The sequence below is a fragment of the Triturus cristatus genome, chromosome 4_2 (assembly GCF_964204655.1).
Source record: "Triturus cristatus chromosome 4_2, aTriCri1.1, whole genome shotgun sequence".
In the NCBI taxonomy this organism is placed as follows: Eukaryota; Metazoa; Chordata; class Amphibia; order Caudata; family Salamandridae; genus Triturus; species Triturus cristatus.
In genome coordinates, this window is record NC_140586.1 from 794,806,608 (window position 1) to 794,824,805 (window position 18,198).

At 48.9% G+C, this 18,198-nt stretch overlaps 1 protein-coding gene across 1 annotated transcript in view; it reads right to left on the reverse strand.

Moving 5' to 3' along the window:
• The window catches only part of LOC146835058 (vitamin D3 hydroxylase-associated protein-like), a 686,483-nt gene that overhangs the window by 225,081 nt on the left and 443,204 nt on the right, over positions 1-18,198 (reverse strand). The window contains exon 10 of the mRNA XM_085602724.1: positions 9,453-9,552. Within this exon, the coding sequence (XP_085458850.1) occupies positions 9,453-9,552 (100 nt within the window). The remainder of the gene's footprint in view (positions 1-9,452; positions 9,553-18,198) is intronic.

Sequence of the window (18,198 nt, forward strand, 5' to 3'; positions counted from 1 at the left end):
GGCGGTCGAGCCGGCCCCCTCCACGACAATGGGGGGTGGGGGGTGTGCCTTTCGCGCACACATGTGACGCGGCGGGCTCCCCCCCACCCCTCTACCCTCATAGGTCCCGGGTGTGGGCGCGACCCGGAAGTGATTGGAATCACTCCCGGGTCGCGCCGTTAGGCAAACGTCCATCCAGGGGTATAAAGTGCAGGGGAGCACAGGAAGCCGCCTCTGGCTCCCCAGCTTAACCCCACGCCTCGCTAGGAGGCGTTTAACTTTTGTGTTTCTTTTGTGTCCTATTGCAGGTCGGGTTCTGCGGCGAAGACTGCCACCGGATGTCGGATCGAAGCCTCGGATCAATTTGAAGCCGAAAGAGGGGGAAGCCGTCGATTGCGGTTTGGACTTCGGACGGATCCACGGAGGATGGCGTCAGAGGCTGGGAGAAGGAGCCGTAGGTTGCTGCCAGGACATCGGCCGAGTCAGGGAATTTTGAAGGGGAGGCCGGTTGTCGCGCACGGAAGCGGAGGGCAGGAGCGTCCCGAACAGGTACCCGGTTGGGGTTGTGCGGGGCCGGTAACGGCGCACACCCCTCTGGTTTTGGCTCTGTGAATTTGCATCCTTGGTTCTGTTCAGGCGCTTCCCTCACCGGGCGCTCAGTGATTACACACCTGCACACCGAAAAGCGGGCATTAATTTGTAGTCGGTTTGTTTGGTAACGCGCAATTGCTGGGTCAGCGGGCAGGGTTTTTTTGAAGATCCCTCCTTTCATGCTGGCGTAGTTTCTCGATAAGCATCCTCGCGCCCTAATTTTAGTGGCGCCAAAGCGGTGCATTATAGGTGGCAGTGAGGGATGGAGAGCAGGAGTTGTTGCTCAGAGTCAATTTTCTCAGACTTTCTTGTTGCGCTATAACAATTGTTTTAAGAACATATACTGCTCAATACAGCATTTTAAGGGTAGGTATTTAAGGCTCCAGTATTCTGAAGACGTTGCCTGGATGCTTGCCTGGTGGGGGTCTTTGATCTACTTTCAGCTGTACGCATTTTAGAAACAATTGTTGGCTTTATAATTGTTGACTTTGAGTGTGTTTGAAATTTCTAACACGTTTGTGCGGGGCATCAGTATTTTGTGGGGTGTTTTTCATCTTAAATAATCTGCGAGGGCTACCCTCCGTACACATTTGAGCGACTGCAGTAAGCTCAAGTTGGGGAAAGGGTCTTTTTCTATGGGGCAATTTTGTGGTTTGTGGTTTATTGGGATATATTTGCCTTATGGCAGGGAAGGCCAAGAGGGGGGAGCAGGGCTCTCGTATGAAGAGACTGATGGAAGAGATGTTGCGGAAGGTGACAGAGATGGGGCAAGATCTCGCTAACCTCAGGGAGAAGGTTGAGGGACAGGGCGGTGAGAGGCCTAGGCGCCCACATATGCCCCCCAAGGCTGCTTCTCCATCAATCCCTAAAAGGGTGAGAACCAAGAAGCGTGTGGCAAAGGGAATACCTTCACCCACTCCCCTGACCCGGGGAGGTACCGACCCGGTGCCACCTACCCCTGTCCCAGTACCAGGCCCAGTGAGCCCTTTGCTACCAGTACCGGCAACAGACCAACCAGGACCGGCACCCCCAGTGGTACCACAGACCCCACCTCTGCATCCAGGGCCACCAGCAATCCCCGTGGTCCCAGGGCCACAACCTGCCCCCGAGGGGCGCCAGTCCCAGTGACCCCGGTCCCCGTCCCATTACCAACACCCGTGGGGGGGAAACCGCCGGTGGGGGGGAGATCCCTCGAGAGATAGTGTCACATCTGGCGGCAATTCTGCCTTGGTTGGGGAAGGCAGGCATTTTAGCACCGGCGGTGGGGATAAAAGAGTTGGGTACCGATGCGTTAGCAGAGGCAACGCGAATTGTGTGTGAGTTCAATGCAGGGCGCAAGGAACAGATCACTGCTGGGCCTGTCGCTTCATTACCTGTCATTTCAGGAGGGGATACCGCCACTCTGGAGAACAAGGGGGTGTCAGTCCCCAGTGCGACAGCAGGGATTCCACCGGAGGCACCAGGGACAACGGTAACAGGTAAACTGCCAGCATTGCCAATGTTGGACGTGGGCGAGATCAGCTCCGAGCGCGAGTTCTTGGGCAGGCATGTGTCCCAGGAGTTAAAGAACAGGATTTGGGCTGGTGAATATAATAATATGTTTTCGCTACTGATCTGCGAAAGGGAGAGGGAGGAATCAAGGAAGAACAAAGATTACATGCTCCCAAGGGAATGGGCTAGTGAAATGCTGAAGCATTGGGTGGAAGAGAACTTACTTAATTGGATTAGAGCCTTTTCCATATTTATGGCAGTCACAGCTGAGCTTTTCCCAAACTTGCAGGCGCAGATGGCTTGTTACCAGAACAGAATAGTTTTGGCCCATGATAAATTCGCGGGCGGGGGGTGGTTGGTTTATGACAAAAATTGTGGCCAAGGCATCCGACCCAACTCTGTCATGGGACCGAATTTACACAGTATCTTGGTTGGATCTCTTTGGGGGCGAGTGTCATGGTAACACAAAGAGTCAGGCCCTTCAGCCAGCTCAACCTTTTCAGCCCTTTCGGTCACAGGGTAACACAAGCAACACCTCTAGTTCAAGCAACAATAGTGGAAGGAAAGGGACGTGCTGGGACTTCAACAGGCGGACTTGTACCAGACCACAGGGTCAGTGCAGGTTCAAGCACGCGTGTTCCATTTGCGCCAACCCATCCCACCCCGAATCCAAATGTCTTAAAAGATCAAAAGATAAGGGCAGGAGGAAACAGGAGTGAGATGGGGTCCCCACTCAAAGCGCGCTCTCCCATTGATGTGACGGCGCTGACTCCATGGCTCAACAAATACCCATGTCACTTAAGGGCAAGAACTCTGTTGGAGGGTTTCAGGGATGGTTTTAGGATACCAGCTCCAAATTATGAGGGGTCATCTGAGTGCCAGAACCAACTCTCTGCCCGGACCAACCCGGGTATTGTCTCCACAAAGATTGCCAAGGAGTTGCACCTGGGTAGGGTGGCGGGCCCTTTCAAGTCTGTGCCAGTTGAGAACTTTGTCTGCTCCCCTTTGGGTGTAGTCCCCAAAAAGGTAGAAGGGGAATTCAGACTAATACACAACTTGTCAGCTCCAAAGGGTAATTCTCTGAATGATGCAATTAATGATGAGTTCTGCAGCGTTAAATACGCATCCTTTGACCAAGCAGTGGAGATCCTCAGGGGTTTGGGTCCGGGAGCGTTGATGGCAAAATCCGACATAGAATCGGCCTTTCGGTTACTCCCTGTACATCCGGGCGATTATCATCTGCTTAGTTTTAAATTTCAAGGAAATTTTTATATGGATATGTGTATGCCAATGGGCTGCTCTGTTTCATGTGCATACTTTGAAAAATTCAGTTCATTCTTGGAATGGGTTTTCAGACAGAGTACAGGGCACCAGTGGGTCATGCATTACCTGGATGACTTTCTTATCCTGGGGTCACGGGGCTCCCCGGAATGTGGGTGGGCGCTGCAGGAGTTTTGCGCGCAACATGCAGGCTTTGGGGGTTCCTTTGGCGCCGGGAAAGACAGTAGGCCCGGCATCTACAATAGAGTTCCTGGGCATTGAGCTGGATTCTATTCAGAGGTGTTTTAGGTTACCCATGGACAAGGTCAACAAATTCAGTGTTTCTTTACAGCTATGCTTGGGCAAGCAGAAGGTCACACTACACCAGTTGCAGCAGACAGTAGGGCAACTCAATTTTGCGCTACGGGTCATTCCTATGGCTAGACCTTTCTCCAGATCCATCTCCCAAGCCATGACTGGCCTCAAGGAAAAAGATCACCACACAAGGCTGTCAGCTGAGGTTTGGCAGGACATGCGGATTTGGATGGCATTCCTGCAGGATTTCAATGGCAGGGTAGTGTGGCCCGGTCCGCCCACTGCTGCTGCGGGCAGTGAGGGATTTGGTGCTATACTCGGTACCGCGTGGGTGGCGCAACGTTGGCCGGCGTGGTGGGTGGAGAGCGGCCTGACAGGGAACATTGGTTTCCTGGAGCTATTCCCCATCTGGGTAACATTGACTGTATGGCCGGAACAATTGTGTAATCAGTCAGTCGTTTTCTGGTCTGATAACATGACCGTTGTTGAATGCATCAACCAGCAAGCAGCCCGGTGTAAGATGATTCTCCGCCTCGTGAAGGAGATTGTTCTCACATGCATGAAATTGAATGTACAATTTAGAGCGAAACACATGCCTGGAGTACTTAATCATGCGGCTGACGCACTTTCTCGCTTTAAGATGCAGGTGTTCAGGGCTCACCTCCCAGCAGCGGCAGAGTGTGTCACCTCCTTCCCAGAACGACTTTGGCAGATTGGTGCCCACACTTACCAGACCTCGTGGCAGCGAGCCCAGCACCCAGGACCAGGAAAGCATACGAAGGGGCATTTTGGCAATATTGTTCTTTCTTGGGTGAGGGGTGGGCGGAGCGGTGGCCCAAGACTGGGGCGCTCATTCAGTACCTGGGTTGGTTAAAAACCGAGGGGCGGTCGGCTGCAGCAGCTAAGCGGCATGTGGCGGCGATCTCTTTCTTCGCGCAGGACAACAACAGGGGGGACCCCACTAGTAGTTTTACAGTGAGGAAGGCACTTAAAGGTTGGCAACGCCTCCAGGGGTCGGCTCCTGACAGAAGGCAGCCAATTGGGGTGGAGCTCCTGACGTCTTTACTAGCGGCCCTCCCCGCAATTTGCAGCACACCAGGGGAGGTACAATTATTTACAGTGGCATTTTCATTGGCCTTCTACGGCGCATTTAGAATTGGGGAGCTAGTGGCCCAAAACAAGCTGGACATGCAGGGCGGTCTACAGTTCGAATGTATTAAGGTTAAGGCTGACACAGTACTAATATCAATCAAGAGGTCCAAGACCGACCAAGAGGCCCGGGGTGATGGGTTAGTCCTCCATCAGGCACATGGTAACCCGTGCTGTCCCGTTTCGCATGTAGAGAATTACCTGCAGGTTAGACCACATAGCGAAGGGGGGCCTTTCCTCATACATACGGATGGGGTCCCACTGACACGCTTTCAATTCAAACGGATATTGGACAGGGCAATTCTCAAAACAGGGCGGAATCCAGGCGGTTTTGGCACCCACTCTTTTAGGATCGGGTCTGCCACTGAGGCAACAGCCAGGGGTCTGTCAACCTGCGAGGTGCAGAGGATTGGGAGATGGGCTTCTAATTGTTTCAAGCGTTATGTGCGCTTAAGCATGCTGTGATTGAGCAAGTTCACGATACACTGATGCATGTCTTTTTTTCTGCTTCCATTACAGTTTCTCAAGCCTGTCACGCAGGGGAGAAACTGAGGACACAGCATCAGCAACATTCGACAACGCAAATATCACCACCACCAAAGGAAAGACCATTGACAGTTTGGATTGTAGGCCATTCCTATGTAAGGCGTCTGTCTAACATTTTCTCTACAGTTGAATATAGGGACAGAGCACGGCAGGCAGGTTTTGAAATATCATGCCATGGAAAGGGGGGGCTATGTTTCAGTCAGTTCAGGGGTATCATACTGGACTTGTTAGGGATAGGTGGTCCGCCCCCCAAGATAATCATACTACACTTGGGGAGGAATGACCTAATGAGATTGGGAAGAAGAGGGTTGGTGGAAACCATAGTCACTGAACTAGGCTGGTTAGCCAAGACTTGCCAGGGCTGCACTATCGGGTGGTCACAGATGATACCCCGTTTCCAATGGAGAGGAGGGGACACGGTAAAGGCTTTGAATCACTCAGTGAGGAGAATTAATAACAAAATCGAGAAACTCTTCTGGGCTCCACACTTACAGACCATCGCCCATGGATGCATTAGGGGTGAACCGTGCTTCCTAAAAGACGGCGTGCACTTGTCCAAGGTAGGCAATGAAGTTTTCCTGGAGAATATGTTGGCATGGTTGGGAGGGCTTAGTCGCTAGCCCCCCCCTGTTTCTAGCGAGCACAGGGGGGGGCTAGATAGTCTGTCAACTATGCTAGCCTGTGGCGGTAAGGTCATGATTGGTGAGCAGTAAATTGAAGGTCCTTAGAGGGCGGCGCCATTCCCGAATGGTGTCGCCCAAGTGGGAGGGACAAGTGGTCTCTCCTAGAACTCCAGGGGCAGTCGGGTGCGGGGGAGGAGGGAGTCACGCTTTCTCTAGGCTGATTGGCCATCCCGCACGTGCACAACGGTTGCAAGGGCCCCTTTATGGAGATCAGGTACAGAGCGTACAGGGATAACCGGGGGGGGGGTAAGTACCCTCACGGTGAACGGGCCTTCTGCGCATGCGCACTCCGGCTGGAGGGCGTGGTTAGAAATTGATAAGGATCTGACACCAGTTAGTGACCTTGCCGTAGGCTCATTTAGGTACACAGAAAATAAAGTTTGTAAAGATTGTTAAAGATATGTTTAGATATTGACAGGAAACCTTTGTATTAGAGTCATGTTAAGGTTAGCCATTTGATATCTGTACTTATCCATTGTAATCTGTGTAAAAGTATATTTTCTGCTATATTTTGTAAAAGTTGAAATTTTGATTAATGTTTATTAATTTCGTATAATAAATACGGCCGGGGGGTGTCACGCCCCCTGCCTCCAAAAACTTCTCCCCTGTCACAGGTCTTGTGTGGGGAGGAGGGGGTGTAGGGAGTACCTGGCCATATAGAACGGCGGCCGGCATCGGCCACGCCAAAGGTATGGCGGTCGAGCCGGCCCCCTCCGCGACAATGGGGGGTGGGGGACGTGCCTTTCGCGCACACATGTGACGCGGCGGGCTCCCCCTCCTACCCCTCTACCCTCATAGGTCCCGGGTGTGGGCACGACCCGGAAGTGATTGGAATCACTTCCGGGTCGCGCCATTAGGCAAACGTCCATCCAGGGGTATAAAGTGCTGGGGAGCACAGGAAGCCGCCTCTTGGTTCCTGGCTCCCCAGCTTGCCCCCACGCCTCGCTAGGAGGCGTTTAACTTTTGTGTTTCCCACCCACCATCCCCTAGAAGCAAATAGGTTGTAGTGGTTTGGGTCAAGGAGTACTAAGTCTGATAGTTGAAGAATGTGGCGATGACGATCTTCGGCGACGCACCCAGTCTTGAGTTTGGAAACCAACGATCTATGTGCTCTTTCGGTAGTGAAAAGTTTTGAAAGGCGTTTTGGGAGTAGTTCTTGTAGGATCCATTCTTCCAGGAAGAGCTCCGCAGAGGGGTCCTCAGCGCGCTCGAGAAAGCCCACAAATCACAAGTTATTCCTCATAGATTTCCCTTCAGAGTCTTCCGCTCTTGCATCTAGGTGCACAACTCTTTTCTGTAGTGCTAGGACCGTATCTCTGAGGTTACGCACTTCCGTTTGCAATGTAGCCACATTTTTTTCAGTGGTGGTAACTCTGTCGGCTACCTATCGTAGGTCACAGCGTAGGAGATTGTCATCTATGGCCGCCGCATTGATTCTGTGCGCCATATATGCACTTGTGACCTGCATAGCCTGAAGTACGTCTGTTAGAGAGGGTGACTCCTTTTCTTCTTGTGGTTCTCCATTGTCCCCTCCACCCATATTGTCCTCTCGGAGCTCTGGTCCCTGTGGGAGGGGTAGTGCGTAATTACTTATTTCATTGTGATTTGGCACCTTTTTCCTTAACCATGATGAAAGGTGGTGATAGTAGACCTCTGCCATGTCACTTTTATCAAAACTTTATAGTGTAGCTCTGAGTCACTCCTCCTAAACTGATTTCCTATATTTGTAGGATATTACAGCCTTTCACAATGCCCAGTGTACCAATTGCTGCTTGTTTCTCGTGTTGCATCACCCTACAGGATAGTGTCTCTCTCGAGTGATTATCAATGGTGGGGCCCCAGGGGTGTTGTCAAGCTTTCGTCCACCAGACACAAAACAGTGGCTCCGGGTGTCTCACTATGTGACCCAGAGCCCCCAGTGCTGGCAGTATCTCACTGTCAACTTCAGATGTCCTTTCCCTGGGGCCCTACTCACCACACCTCGGGTGGGGCTAGAGTCCACCTGATCCTCACAATGAAGCCGACCTGCTCCTCCCAGGTCCCCAGGTCATTCCGCAGCATCAGGACGCCAAGGGTCCCAGGCTCCTCCACGTCAGGAGGACCTCAGGGGTGCACGTCAACTCCAGGCCAGGCCCTTCGCGGTTCTGGCCCTCTCAAGGTCCCGGCCTGAACCAGATCAATTTCGGGCACAGAAGAGCATATAGCAGCGCGATCCCCGGAGGTGGTTTATATTTTTGGGAGGGGGAGCGCTGGGCCGTCAGTGGCTTTCCACTTGCGCTGCAGCGCCTGGCTTCTCCGAGCCTCCCAGCTTCTCCGCTCGTGAGGCACATGCCGATCACAACCTCCCCATCCCTCCAGCTCTGGGGGAAGGCCAGTTCATCAGGATCCGATCAGATGCCGCCCCTCACACCACAATCACTGTATCCAGCAGACCCCGGCCTCCTGCCGCTCCTAGGCCACAGATGTCCTCCTCACCTCTCTTTCAGGTGCAGGGTGGTGGCGTACCTGCCCCAGCCCAAGAATCCGCTGCCGAGGGTGTGACTCGGTTCACTGATCTTCCTTGCTTTTCTGACCTCAGCGAGTTGGCTGTTCCCACAGGGCCTCCAAGCGCCCTCGGTCCACACCTATCTGCGACCCGGCACCAACGTGCTCAGCAGTCAGTCCGTCGTTCCGTGTCACACGTCACCCGGAGAGGTCGATGCCACATCCCACCGGATTCTGAAGGTGAGTCGTGATGTTAGCATTGCAAGTATATTTGAAAATGGACAGGATTATTGTTGGATTATGTTAAATTATTCTGCCGTCTTGGGGAGCTACAGCAGAGACGTCTATTCAGCCATTTTGACAGACCACGCCTCCTCTCAGCGACATTTATTTATATCCATTTGAAATAAATAGAACACTCACAAACTGTGAGTGTAAAGTCGCTTCTTTCTTAAATCAGATTTTTTCAATGGTGTCTCAGGTGAGATAATCTTTATTTTCATTTACTACATACTCAAAATATAATGACTCGAATAAATTAAAGTAAAATGTAGAAGTGCTCAGAAGTAGTGTAGAATTTTATGTGCAGGAAGGTCCCCCTTCCTGGCACATAAACAATAATTTGAAAAAAATTGTGTTTTGCAACTTCTATGTGTGCTGCATTGAGAAACACACATCCGTGCAAATTTTGGTCCTATAAGCTCCAAAAATACACGTTATTCTCCAACATTAGAGGTAAAAATTGTAAAAAATACTATTTATTGGCAGACATCGACCCTGATTTCTCAAATGTTGTCAGCTGCGACAAATATCCTAACCTCCTCCAGCCCCTCGTGATGACGGCCCATAAACATTCTTTACTGCTCCAAGTAAAATACTACTCCCATAGTGTCCTTTAAATTGAACCAAAGCAATTACCACAGGAATGTGAGGATACAAACAAAAGCAACTTACCCAGGGTTTCAGAAAGAAGGCCATCATCCTCTTTATGAATACTGGATACCTCAGTATGGATACTGCTTCCCTCTGATGCGGGTCCAGAATATTCCCTTTGCTGGAAAGATGCAAATTGATATTGTAAAAGCAGCTGGGTGAAGTTTCAAAGTGCGCATTAGTGGAATAAAGCTGTACATGCATAATAGGATTGCCCATTGTGGTCACAAGTAGTGGTTATGATTGAAATGGGCCTGAGTAAAGACTAGGGGCCTCATTTATGAAAAGTGACGCATCACTGCGTGAAAACTTTTCACTGCGCCCTCCCTGCGACTCCAATGATGCGTCATATTTACAGTATGACGCATCATGTCGCAAGGAGTCAAAGATACGTCAGTATTTCTGACGTATCTGTAGGCGCAAAAGTGACGCATTGCTGGAGTGTGTCACGAAAGTGACGCAACTCCAGCAATGTGTCATTTCACATGTGGCACGCCCCATGTGAAAGGGCCTGCGTCAGTCTTACGCCTGCTGTGAGGCAGGCGCAAGATATTGACGCATTTGCACCCTAGAAGTGGCGCAGTGAAATCTCGTAGATTTCACTGCGTTACTTCTACGATGCTTACTTACGTGGGAACGCCCACCCTGCATACATTATACCTGACGCAGGTATAATGTAGCGCAGGGGTTTACAAAGTGACGCATCTAGGTAGATGCGTCACTTTGTAAATATGGCGCATCATGGCGCATGTTTTACGCCACTGGTGCGTCACAAAAAGTGACGCACCGGCGGCGCAAAAGTGACGCAAGGACTCATAAATGAGCCTCTAGTTTTCTTGATGTGAGCTGTCCAGTGACAGTCCTCCCAACCCACTGGATTCATGCAGCATCCCAGGAGCATCCAGGCCAAAGGCAGAGGCAGCAGCTCGCCCTGCTTTCTTAGGACCCGATTGTAGGTGGACACGTCATCCGATAAAGTTGCTAAAAGTTACCACTTAAATCAGGAGTACACGTCTTGTGTTTCCCCTCCTGGATTTTAAACCATCTGAAAGCTGGCGAAGTCTCTGGGTGGGAGAATTACTGGTGAATGCGGCGCCGAATACCGCTTCCCACAGTCATTCATTTCTCACGGAGCTATCTAGGCCAGACTCGGAAACGGAAGGTGATTTTCCATCACAAAGATACTGCTATTTATGGTGCTGCTAATTTTGGTTGCGAAATTATCAATGCAAGATTACAGCACCACTTCAATTAGAAACTAAAGGGTTTTTGGCTGCCAAAAAACACACACTTGCCAAACACTAAAATGAATGAACTGAAAGCTCACAAAAAGCCCACAGTAATTGAGCGTGTCTTCTTTACAGTCGCAGTTGTTGTCCCACTTGGCAATATGGACCACTTCCTACAAACTTCCTGGAAGTGATGACTATGCAAAGTCATTTGTATGGAGTCAAGTCAAGGCAAGCTTTATTCCACTGCTTTTTTAAAAATCATAAAAGCACATACAAAATAAATCGTACTAGGCAGTAAATTACACGAAATAAATACACTGATCAGATGGCGACAATAAAACAGATTAAAAACAGAGAGAACAAATAACACTGCAGTGACATAAACTATCTAAAAAGGGATGAGTGCCCCTATGAATTATAACGAGTCTTCAGTAATACTCTTCCTTAGACGGAGCACCTTATAAAAAACATGGCTATCCTCCACGCTATGTGCTCATTCTCCAAAAACTGAAGTTTAATAAAAGCAGGGCGACAATGCCTCAACCCCTGTTGTTTTAAAATTGGAATTATCCACACTTTCCTCGACTCTATATAAAATTGACAAAATAAGACTAAATGAATGGTAGATTGATCGGAGCGTTTGTCACATTGACATAATTGTAATGTCAATGGCCAATCATTTGTTTGTGGAAAAGTGACGAGTCTATGAACAGAGCCCAATCTAAATCTAGTTAAAAGCAATCTATCAAAACCACCCGGCACAAAAGTTAAATATGGTTCCAAACTTCTTGTAGTTAATATTAATTGATGTTGGTTAACACTGGGCTTTAAAATTTCCCCAGACACTCGTATTGTATCTAATAACAGGAGGCCCTCTTTTTTTAATGCTTTCCTGGAGATCTCCTGCATTGACTCAGAGTATGTAAAATATTCGGGGTGACCAAGGTCCTTCATAAAATCACGTACGAACCTTACCCAGGGAATATTCAAGGACCTTTCCAATTGGAGGCTATCCTGCAAGATCTCCCTATTTAGCTTAGTCTGTTCTTTCAACCAGATCCTGTGCCACAGCAGTATGGGCTCCAATTTTATGAGGTCTGAGATAATGGGGAGGCCCAGCTCCTCATGACAAACATAGGACGATGTGCTTGGTGGAACTGATAAAATGTACCTTAGGAAGGAGTTTTCCACCAGTTGTAGCGGGGAAGTGTTGGAAAAACCCCAAACCCCTGCCCCATACATTGCAGTTGAGATGCACTTTGCTCTGTAGATTTGAATAAACTCAACTGGTGGTTTTCTGCCTAGTTTCTTTGAGAAGGATGTAAGGGCAGCTGTTGTCCTTATGAATGCCAGCCTTTTGGTAGATATTGTGTGGGCCCATGAATCATTATGGCTAAATACGACACAGAGGTATGTAAAACTCTTCGTTGGATCTAATTTCTGGCTGTCTACAAACATGTCTCCTGACCTATAACTCCCTGTGCCACATTTCATAACAAAGGTCTTTGATATATTAATTCTGAGACCAAGGTCCTTCATATAGTTAGTGAAACTATTTAGGACCTTTTGAGGCTGATTTGAGTTCAGGTCATTAAGACTGCATCGTCTGCATATCGGAGAGCTGGAATAGGTCAGCCACAGGCTTGAGGGAAGTCTTGTCCGCCCCTAAGTAAAGCATCTTCAAATCCATTAATATAAAGGTTAAAAAGAAAGGGGGCCAATAGGCAGCCTTGCCTGACCCCCCCACCTAATGGAGAATGCAGCTGTACGCTCCCCATGCAGACCGAATCTCACGCTGGCTGAGGCACCAGTATAAAGCCGCCTAAGGAAAAGGATGATATTTGCATCAACCCCCACGGCCTCGAGGACCTCCCACAGTTTGTCATGTTTTACAGAGTCGAAGACCGCAGTTAGGTCCACAAATGCCAGGAACAATCTTCCCTTTTTCGCCCTAATAAATACAACCCATCTTTCCTCAGCCCAATTTGCACGTGTTCCAGGATCACACGCCCTGCCACTTTTATATAGAGTCAAGTAAAGAAATTGGCCTATAACAGCCGGGATCATGTCGGTCCCCTTTTTTGAAGATTGGAACTATGATAGACTCAACCCAAGTCTTAGGCAATGGAGCTTGGGAACTAGCGTTAATGACCTGAGTTATAATAGGCCCCCAGAGAGTAGTATTAGACTTGAACAGGTCCACTGAAACACCATCTGGACCGGGGGCCTTTCCGCCGATGCTAAGTGTGAGCACTCTGTTCACTTTCTCCATGGTGAGCTGCATGTAATCCTTAGGTTCTAATATTGTGTCACTAGTTGGCCTCTCAGGGTTTCCTTGTCCATTATATACCTTTGAGAAGTGCTCAATCCCAGAAACCTCAGTTACTGCAATTTCTAATGAGGGACCATCACTAAGAAATAGGAGCAGGGGATCTTATTGTAGAAATTAACCAGGACGATACAGTGTGTTATACTTAAAGACAGTTTGACTATCTGGTAATAACTGTCGGCCAGGTATGGTTCAATTTTATCTACTACCAACTTGTTGGAGATGTATGTGCAGAGCCCGCCCTTTGGCCTTCCCCCAAGGCCCTTCACTGCCTGCGTGTGGAGTGTTTTAAATCCATTTATATGAGGTGCCTCTATGGACCAGGTTTCCTGCAGGCAGAGTATCTCACTGTTCACAATATAGTCGCACCATTCTTGATTTTGTAATTTTGTGCGCAACCCTGATATGTTCCAGGAGATAATATTCCAAGCGAGATGCTCAGAATTATTCAGGGAGGTAGACGGGGCAAGTTTAGAAATATTGAGGTTATCAACGCAAGGTGGTACAGGTGATTGAGTTAAGTGCTCACAGGGTCTGATGGAGGAAGCCGCGCTCAGTTTACTAGCATCCCACCCTGTGCCCTCCTTGACTCCGATACTTAGAGTTGTACCGCCTGCTGTTTCTGGGGAGTCTATTCTTGCACCCTGCTCCAATGGACTGTCCGTACTGCACCCAGCAGGACCACTATCATAAATTAAGTGCTGGTTCTTCGAAGCCACTCAGTCAATGTCTTCTAAAGAGTTGAAGACATCAAAATGATTACTGACTGGGACTGCATACCTGGTCTGTCTTGGTCCGCAATGATTCTCTATCTCTGGGAAATACGATGGAAGACTATGAGGTTTATAGAAGAAACCCAGTGGTAAGATGCTAATCCCAAATGCGCTAATGGGCCAGTTATCTACCCTGTCCAATATGGTTTGAACCATACCTGGGGACCTAAATGATAATACAATGCAATCGCCAGATAAAGACTTGGTAGAACTTCCCAGCCAACCAATACACCGTGCCATCTTAAATTCTGTGAATAGCTCATTAGAGATTCCTGTCTTTGCTCTTAAAAAATGTAAGGACTTGTTTCTCAAAGTTGACCAGTTTTCTACAACGCTGAACGGCAAGGGAGGGACATTAGCCAAGACAACTGTATAAGGTGTTGCGTCAGGGGGTAAGATGTAGCTTCCTTGGACCCTTGGTCAAGTCTTGTCGTCTAGGGCTACTTATCGACTGTCCTACATCTCTAAGCATGTGGGTCTCCCTACCAGGATCCGGCCCCTTTGATTCATCTTGCCCACAGGGCCTGCCATGTTTCGAGTTGGAGGATTCCACTTGGTTTGATAAAGTGGACACAGCTCCTCTCCCCGGCAGCCGTGTCGAGGCCAAGTTATTAGTATTAGTAGACAAGTGCAGTGCCCGTTGTAATGAAATGCTCCCGTTTGCAGGGTTACCTTCCAATTGAATAGGAGGTGGGTCTCCAATGTTGTTAGAGGGGACAGTCCTCATTCTGCATTGACAGAAACTAGACAAATCTGCGGGAGGGCTGTTTACTAGTTGTTCTATATTAACTAGCCCCTCCTCCAACTGGGTTAGCTTTTGCATCAACGGACTCATAAGACCTGACACAGTCATATTTAATTCATCACAGAAGTCCTCCTGCTCCTGCTCTGGGGACAAACTTAACCTCTTGAGTGCCCATGACGAGATGGTCTCGTCATGGGCCGCGGTTGCGCTGTGCCCATGACGAGACTATCTCGTCATGAACCCCGCCCGCTAATGAAAGGGCCGGCACAGGGCGGGGAAAGGGCGGGGCACTCAAGGGGTTAATAATGCAATATTCTTAGGGGTGGCAGTAAGTCCTTGGGTAGGCTCTCTTCCAACAGGTTTTTGCTTCCGTCCCAGCACCTTTGACAGGGGGTTTGTTTGTTTATTAGGGACCTGACCTCTCCTCTTCTTAGGTGGTGGGGCAAGGCTGCTCCCTTGACAGGCTTTTGCTTTCTGACCCCATGTGGTTATATTTGGCTTTGGCATATTGATACTTGCCTCGGAAACCTCTGGGACTTCATTAGGTTTATTAAGTTCCAGCGGTAAGCGGCATGTTAGTATCATGAGAGTTATCCACCAAATCAATGTTTACCGCAGGGGCAGTCATTGGCAGTCGAGTTGGAGGGTAGTGAGGCTCTAATGACAGTCTACGCTTGGTAAGCGCTATTTCTTGGATCAATGCCGACTCAGCCCTTAATAAGAAGGCATCTAGAGACCCTACCAGACCCTGCCCTGATAGCGACTTATGCTTACTCATAGTTTAATGCTGATTTGATTTGACCCTGGTATGACGGTTAAGTTGCTGTTAGTTAATTAATTACTAAGTCCACGTACCTTGTTCAAGCCACCCAATACATATGGGGGCATATTTATAATAACTGGCGCATCCCTGCATATCAGCAGGGATGCGCCAGTTATTTTGCGCCCCAGCTCCGCCACCATGGATGCGCCGCATTTATAATGCGGCGCACCATGGGGCAAAAACGGCACAGATGCGTCACGCATCTGTGCCATAAAAGTGGCGCATTGCTGGAGTTGCGTCGCAAGCGCGACGCAGCTCCAGCAATGTTCTGGGGGGCCCTATCTTCACAATGCTGCGTCAATCCTTACGCCTGCTTCAAGCAGGCGCAGGGTTTTGACGCAGCATGGGTTCAAAAGTGACTGAGTGAAATCTTGTAGATTTCACTCAGCCACTTTTAGGTGGCGTTCCTGCGCCGGAACGCCCCCACCTGCCCTGGAATGCCTACATGTGGCGCAGGGCTTTACAACGTGACGCATCTCCCAGATGCGTCACGTTGTAAATACCCCGCACCATGGCGCAGGATTTGCGCCGCTGCTGCGTCACAAAAGTGACGCAACGATGGCGTAAATGAGGCGCAAGTCAAACATAAATCTGCCCCATGGTCTGTATCACGATTTGTCAATAATATGGCCCGGCCCGGCCTCCTTCGGGCTCTGATGGGCGCTGCGGGAGCCCTGTTGTTCTTTTCAACGCCTCCTGGTGCTGTCTGGTGGTGTGTGAGGAGTGCACGCCTCTTGGGCTGCTGGGGAGTGTAGTTCCCTGAACCAGGAATGGCCGCAAGTATCTCTGGTAGTGGTTGCGGCAAGTGATTCTGGTGGAAGTAACAGGTGCTCATTTGGAGTCAAATTCCATGCAAATACAGCGCACCTTATCTCGTGTACCAAGGTACCCCTTGCTCACAGATACCACATACAGACACACACGTGCATACCTGTCCCATTCGTCAAAAGTTAAAAGTAGTTCTGAACAGGGGACCCTCAAATATGTTTTGCCCAGGACCCCAAAATCCTTTACATGGCACTGCAATGGTTCTGTAAACCATAATTTCTTTGCACATTGTTCTTTTCTCACCGATTGTTTGGTGCTGCGAGCTCTTCACCTAACTTATGGGAGCCCCGGTTTTTTTACCACCTGCTGTGAGGTGGCAGTCCGCTGTGAAAAATAAAATTAAGGGAATCAGAAAATTGTTAAAAGGAAATTGTAATGGCTAATGTGTCAACCAGAAAGCAAGTTTAGAGCAACAGGTTCAGTGACACAGGGACCAGGGTCTTGAGTATAGCACTGTTCCCAATTCATTTGTGTCTGTCCCATGCCTAAACAAGTTAACGTCATTATTTTATCTATACTATGATAGTGCTTCTTTTTTATATTGGGACAGACAACATAAGGAGCATCGTTGACAGATGTGAAGACTTTGAGCGCTCAAGCAGACTCAATGCCATGTTACACACCTGGTTCTAACTCCAGGCCAGGAAGGTGACTTTCACCATGTCCCAGAACATCGGTTCGCTTGTAGGTAAATAACTAAATTGGAGAACATGAAAGTGCAAGATCCATCATGCATACTCACGTTCGCTAGAATTTAGGAGTGGCTTAAAGTCGCTCTCATGAGAAGAAGTCCCTTTAGAGCTAAACTAGGCCCCAGGTGCTAACGAGAACATGGGTATCACTACCCGCAGTTACCCAACAACACCTATGAGGTGCTATTTAAAGAAGCACAAACACATATAATAAAAAAAAAAGTCTAAGTAAAGTACATGAAGTTGCATTAAGCCAAAAAATACAGCATATAAGGCTAAATACGAATTAATACAACTACACAAAGTGTCTGAAGTCGTATGGAAAAAAAACATGGCTGATTTACAAGGATCATATAAGGGAGAGCTTATGAAACCTGGATCCCATGTACAAAACAAGCATTTGCAATGCAATAGGTCTCGCATTTATTAGAGTTTCAGCTATTGGCATTGTAAATCACAAAGCCATTTATTTATGTGTTGACCTAAAAAGGAGAAAAAAAAGCCTAAAACGCAGCCAGGCACGTCACTTTAATGGAGGAGACGCACAGTAGAGCTGTAAGATGTGGGAACCAGAAAAGGACAAGCTAAAGCCTGGCATGCCGATATTGCTACATAAGTATACAAATGGGAAAGAAATGCGGCAACTGCCTGCTTTTTTTTAATGTATTTACTTTTTTTTTTATAGAAATGCAGCCCCACGTTCTTGGCTGCCCTTCCACCTTGCATGACACGTTGTGCTTTCACCCCAAGAGTTACAAATGAGAATAAATCTGCGTCTGCAAACTTGACGCTCAAGAGAGACTGTCCCCTTCAGCAACCCAAGCACAACAACCCATGCACGAAATAAAACAAGGAAATAGTTTTAACCTTCTGTTTTGTACACGCTAAAGTGCTCCACCCAGACAAAAAACGGACTCGTGTATTTCTGTCAAGTGTTCAACAAGCGGCGCCAAAGGACGGGCTGAGCCGTGGCATCGGGGTATTTACACCATGGTTGGAGGATAGCGCCTGACTGGGAGGGAGGCACAAAGGGCAGCTGCAGCGCTTGTTTGCCTTTTTCGTTTCCCCTCCTCCCCCTGGAGACTTGGCATCTGTGAGGGAGGAGGTGGGGTAAATGCGGAGGCAGCGCGGACCTGGGAGTGGCTTCACCAGGAATGAAAACACATGAAACAAGGCAGCATCGGCAGCCTCACGACACGCACCGCAGGGGGGATAAAGAGTAAACGACGGGGAGGGAGGGCTGTGCGTCGCACTGAAATAAAGTAAACCTAAAAACACTCCCTTCATTGCTTAGTCTGCAACTTTCCAGCACTCCCATCCCCGAGTGTGTACAGAACACATTAAC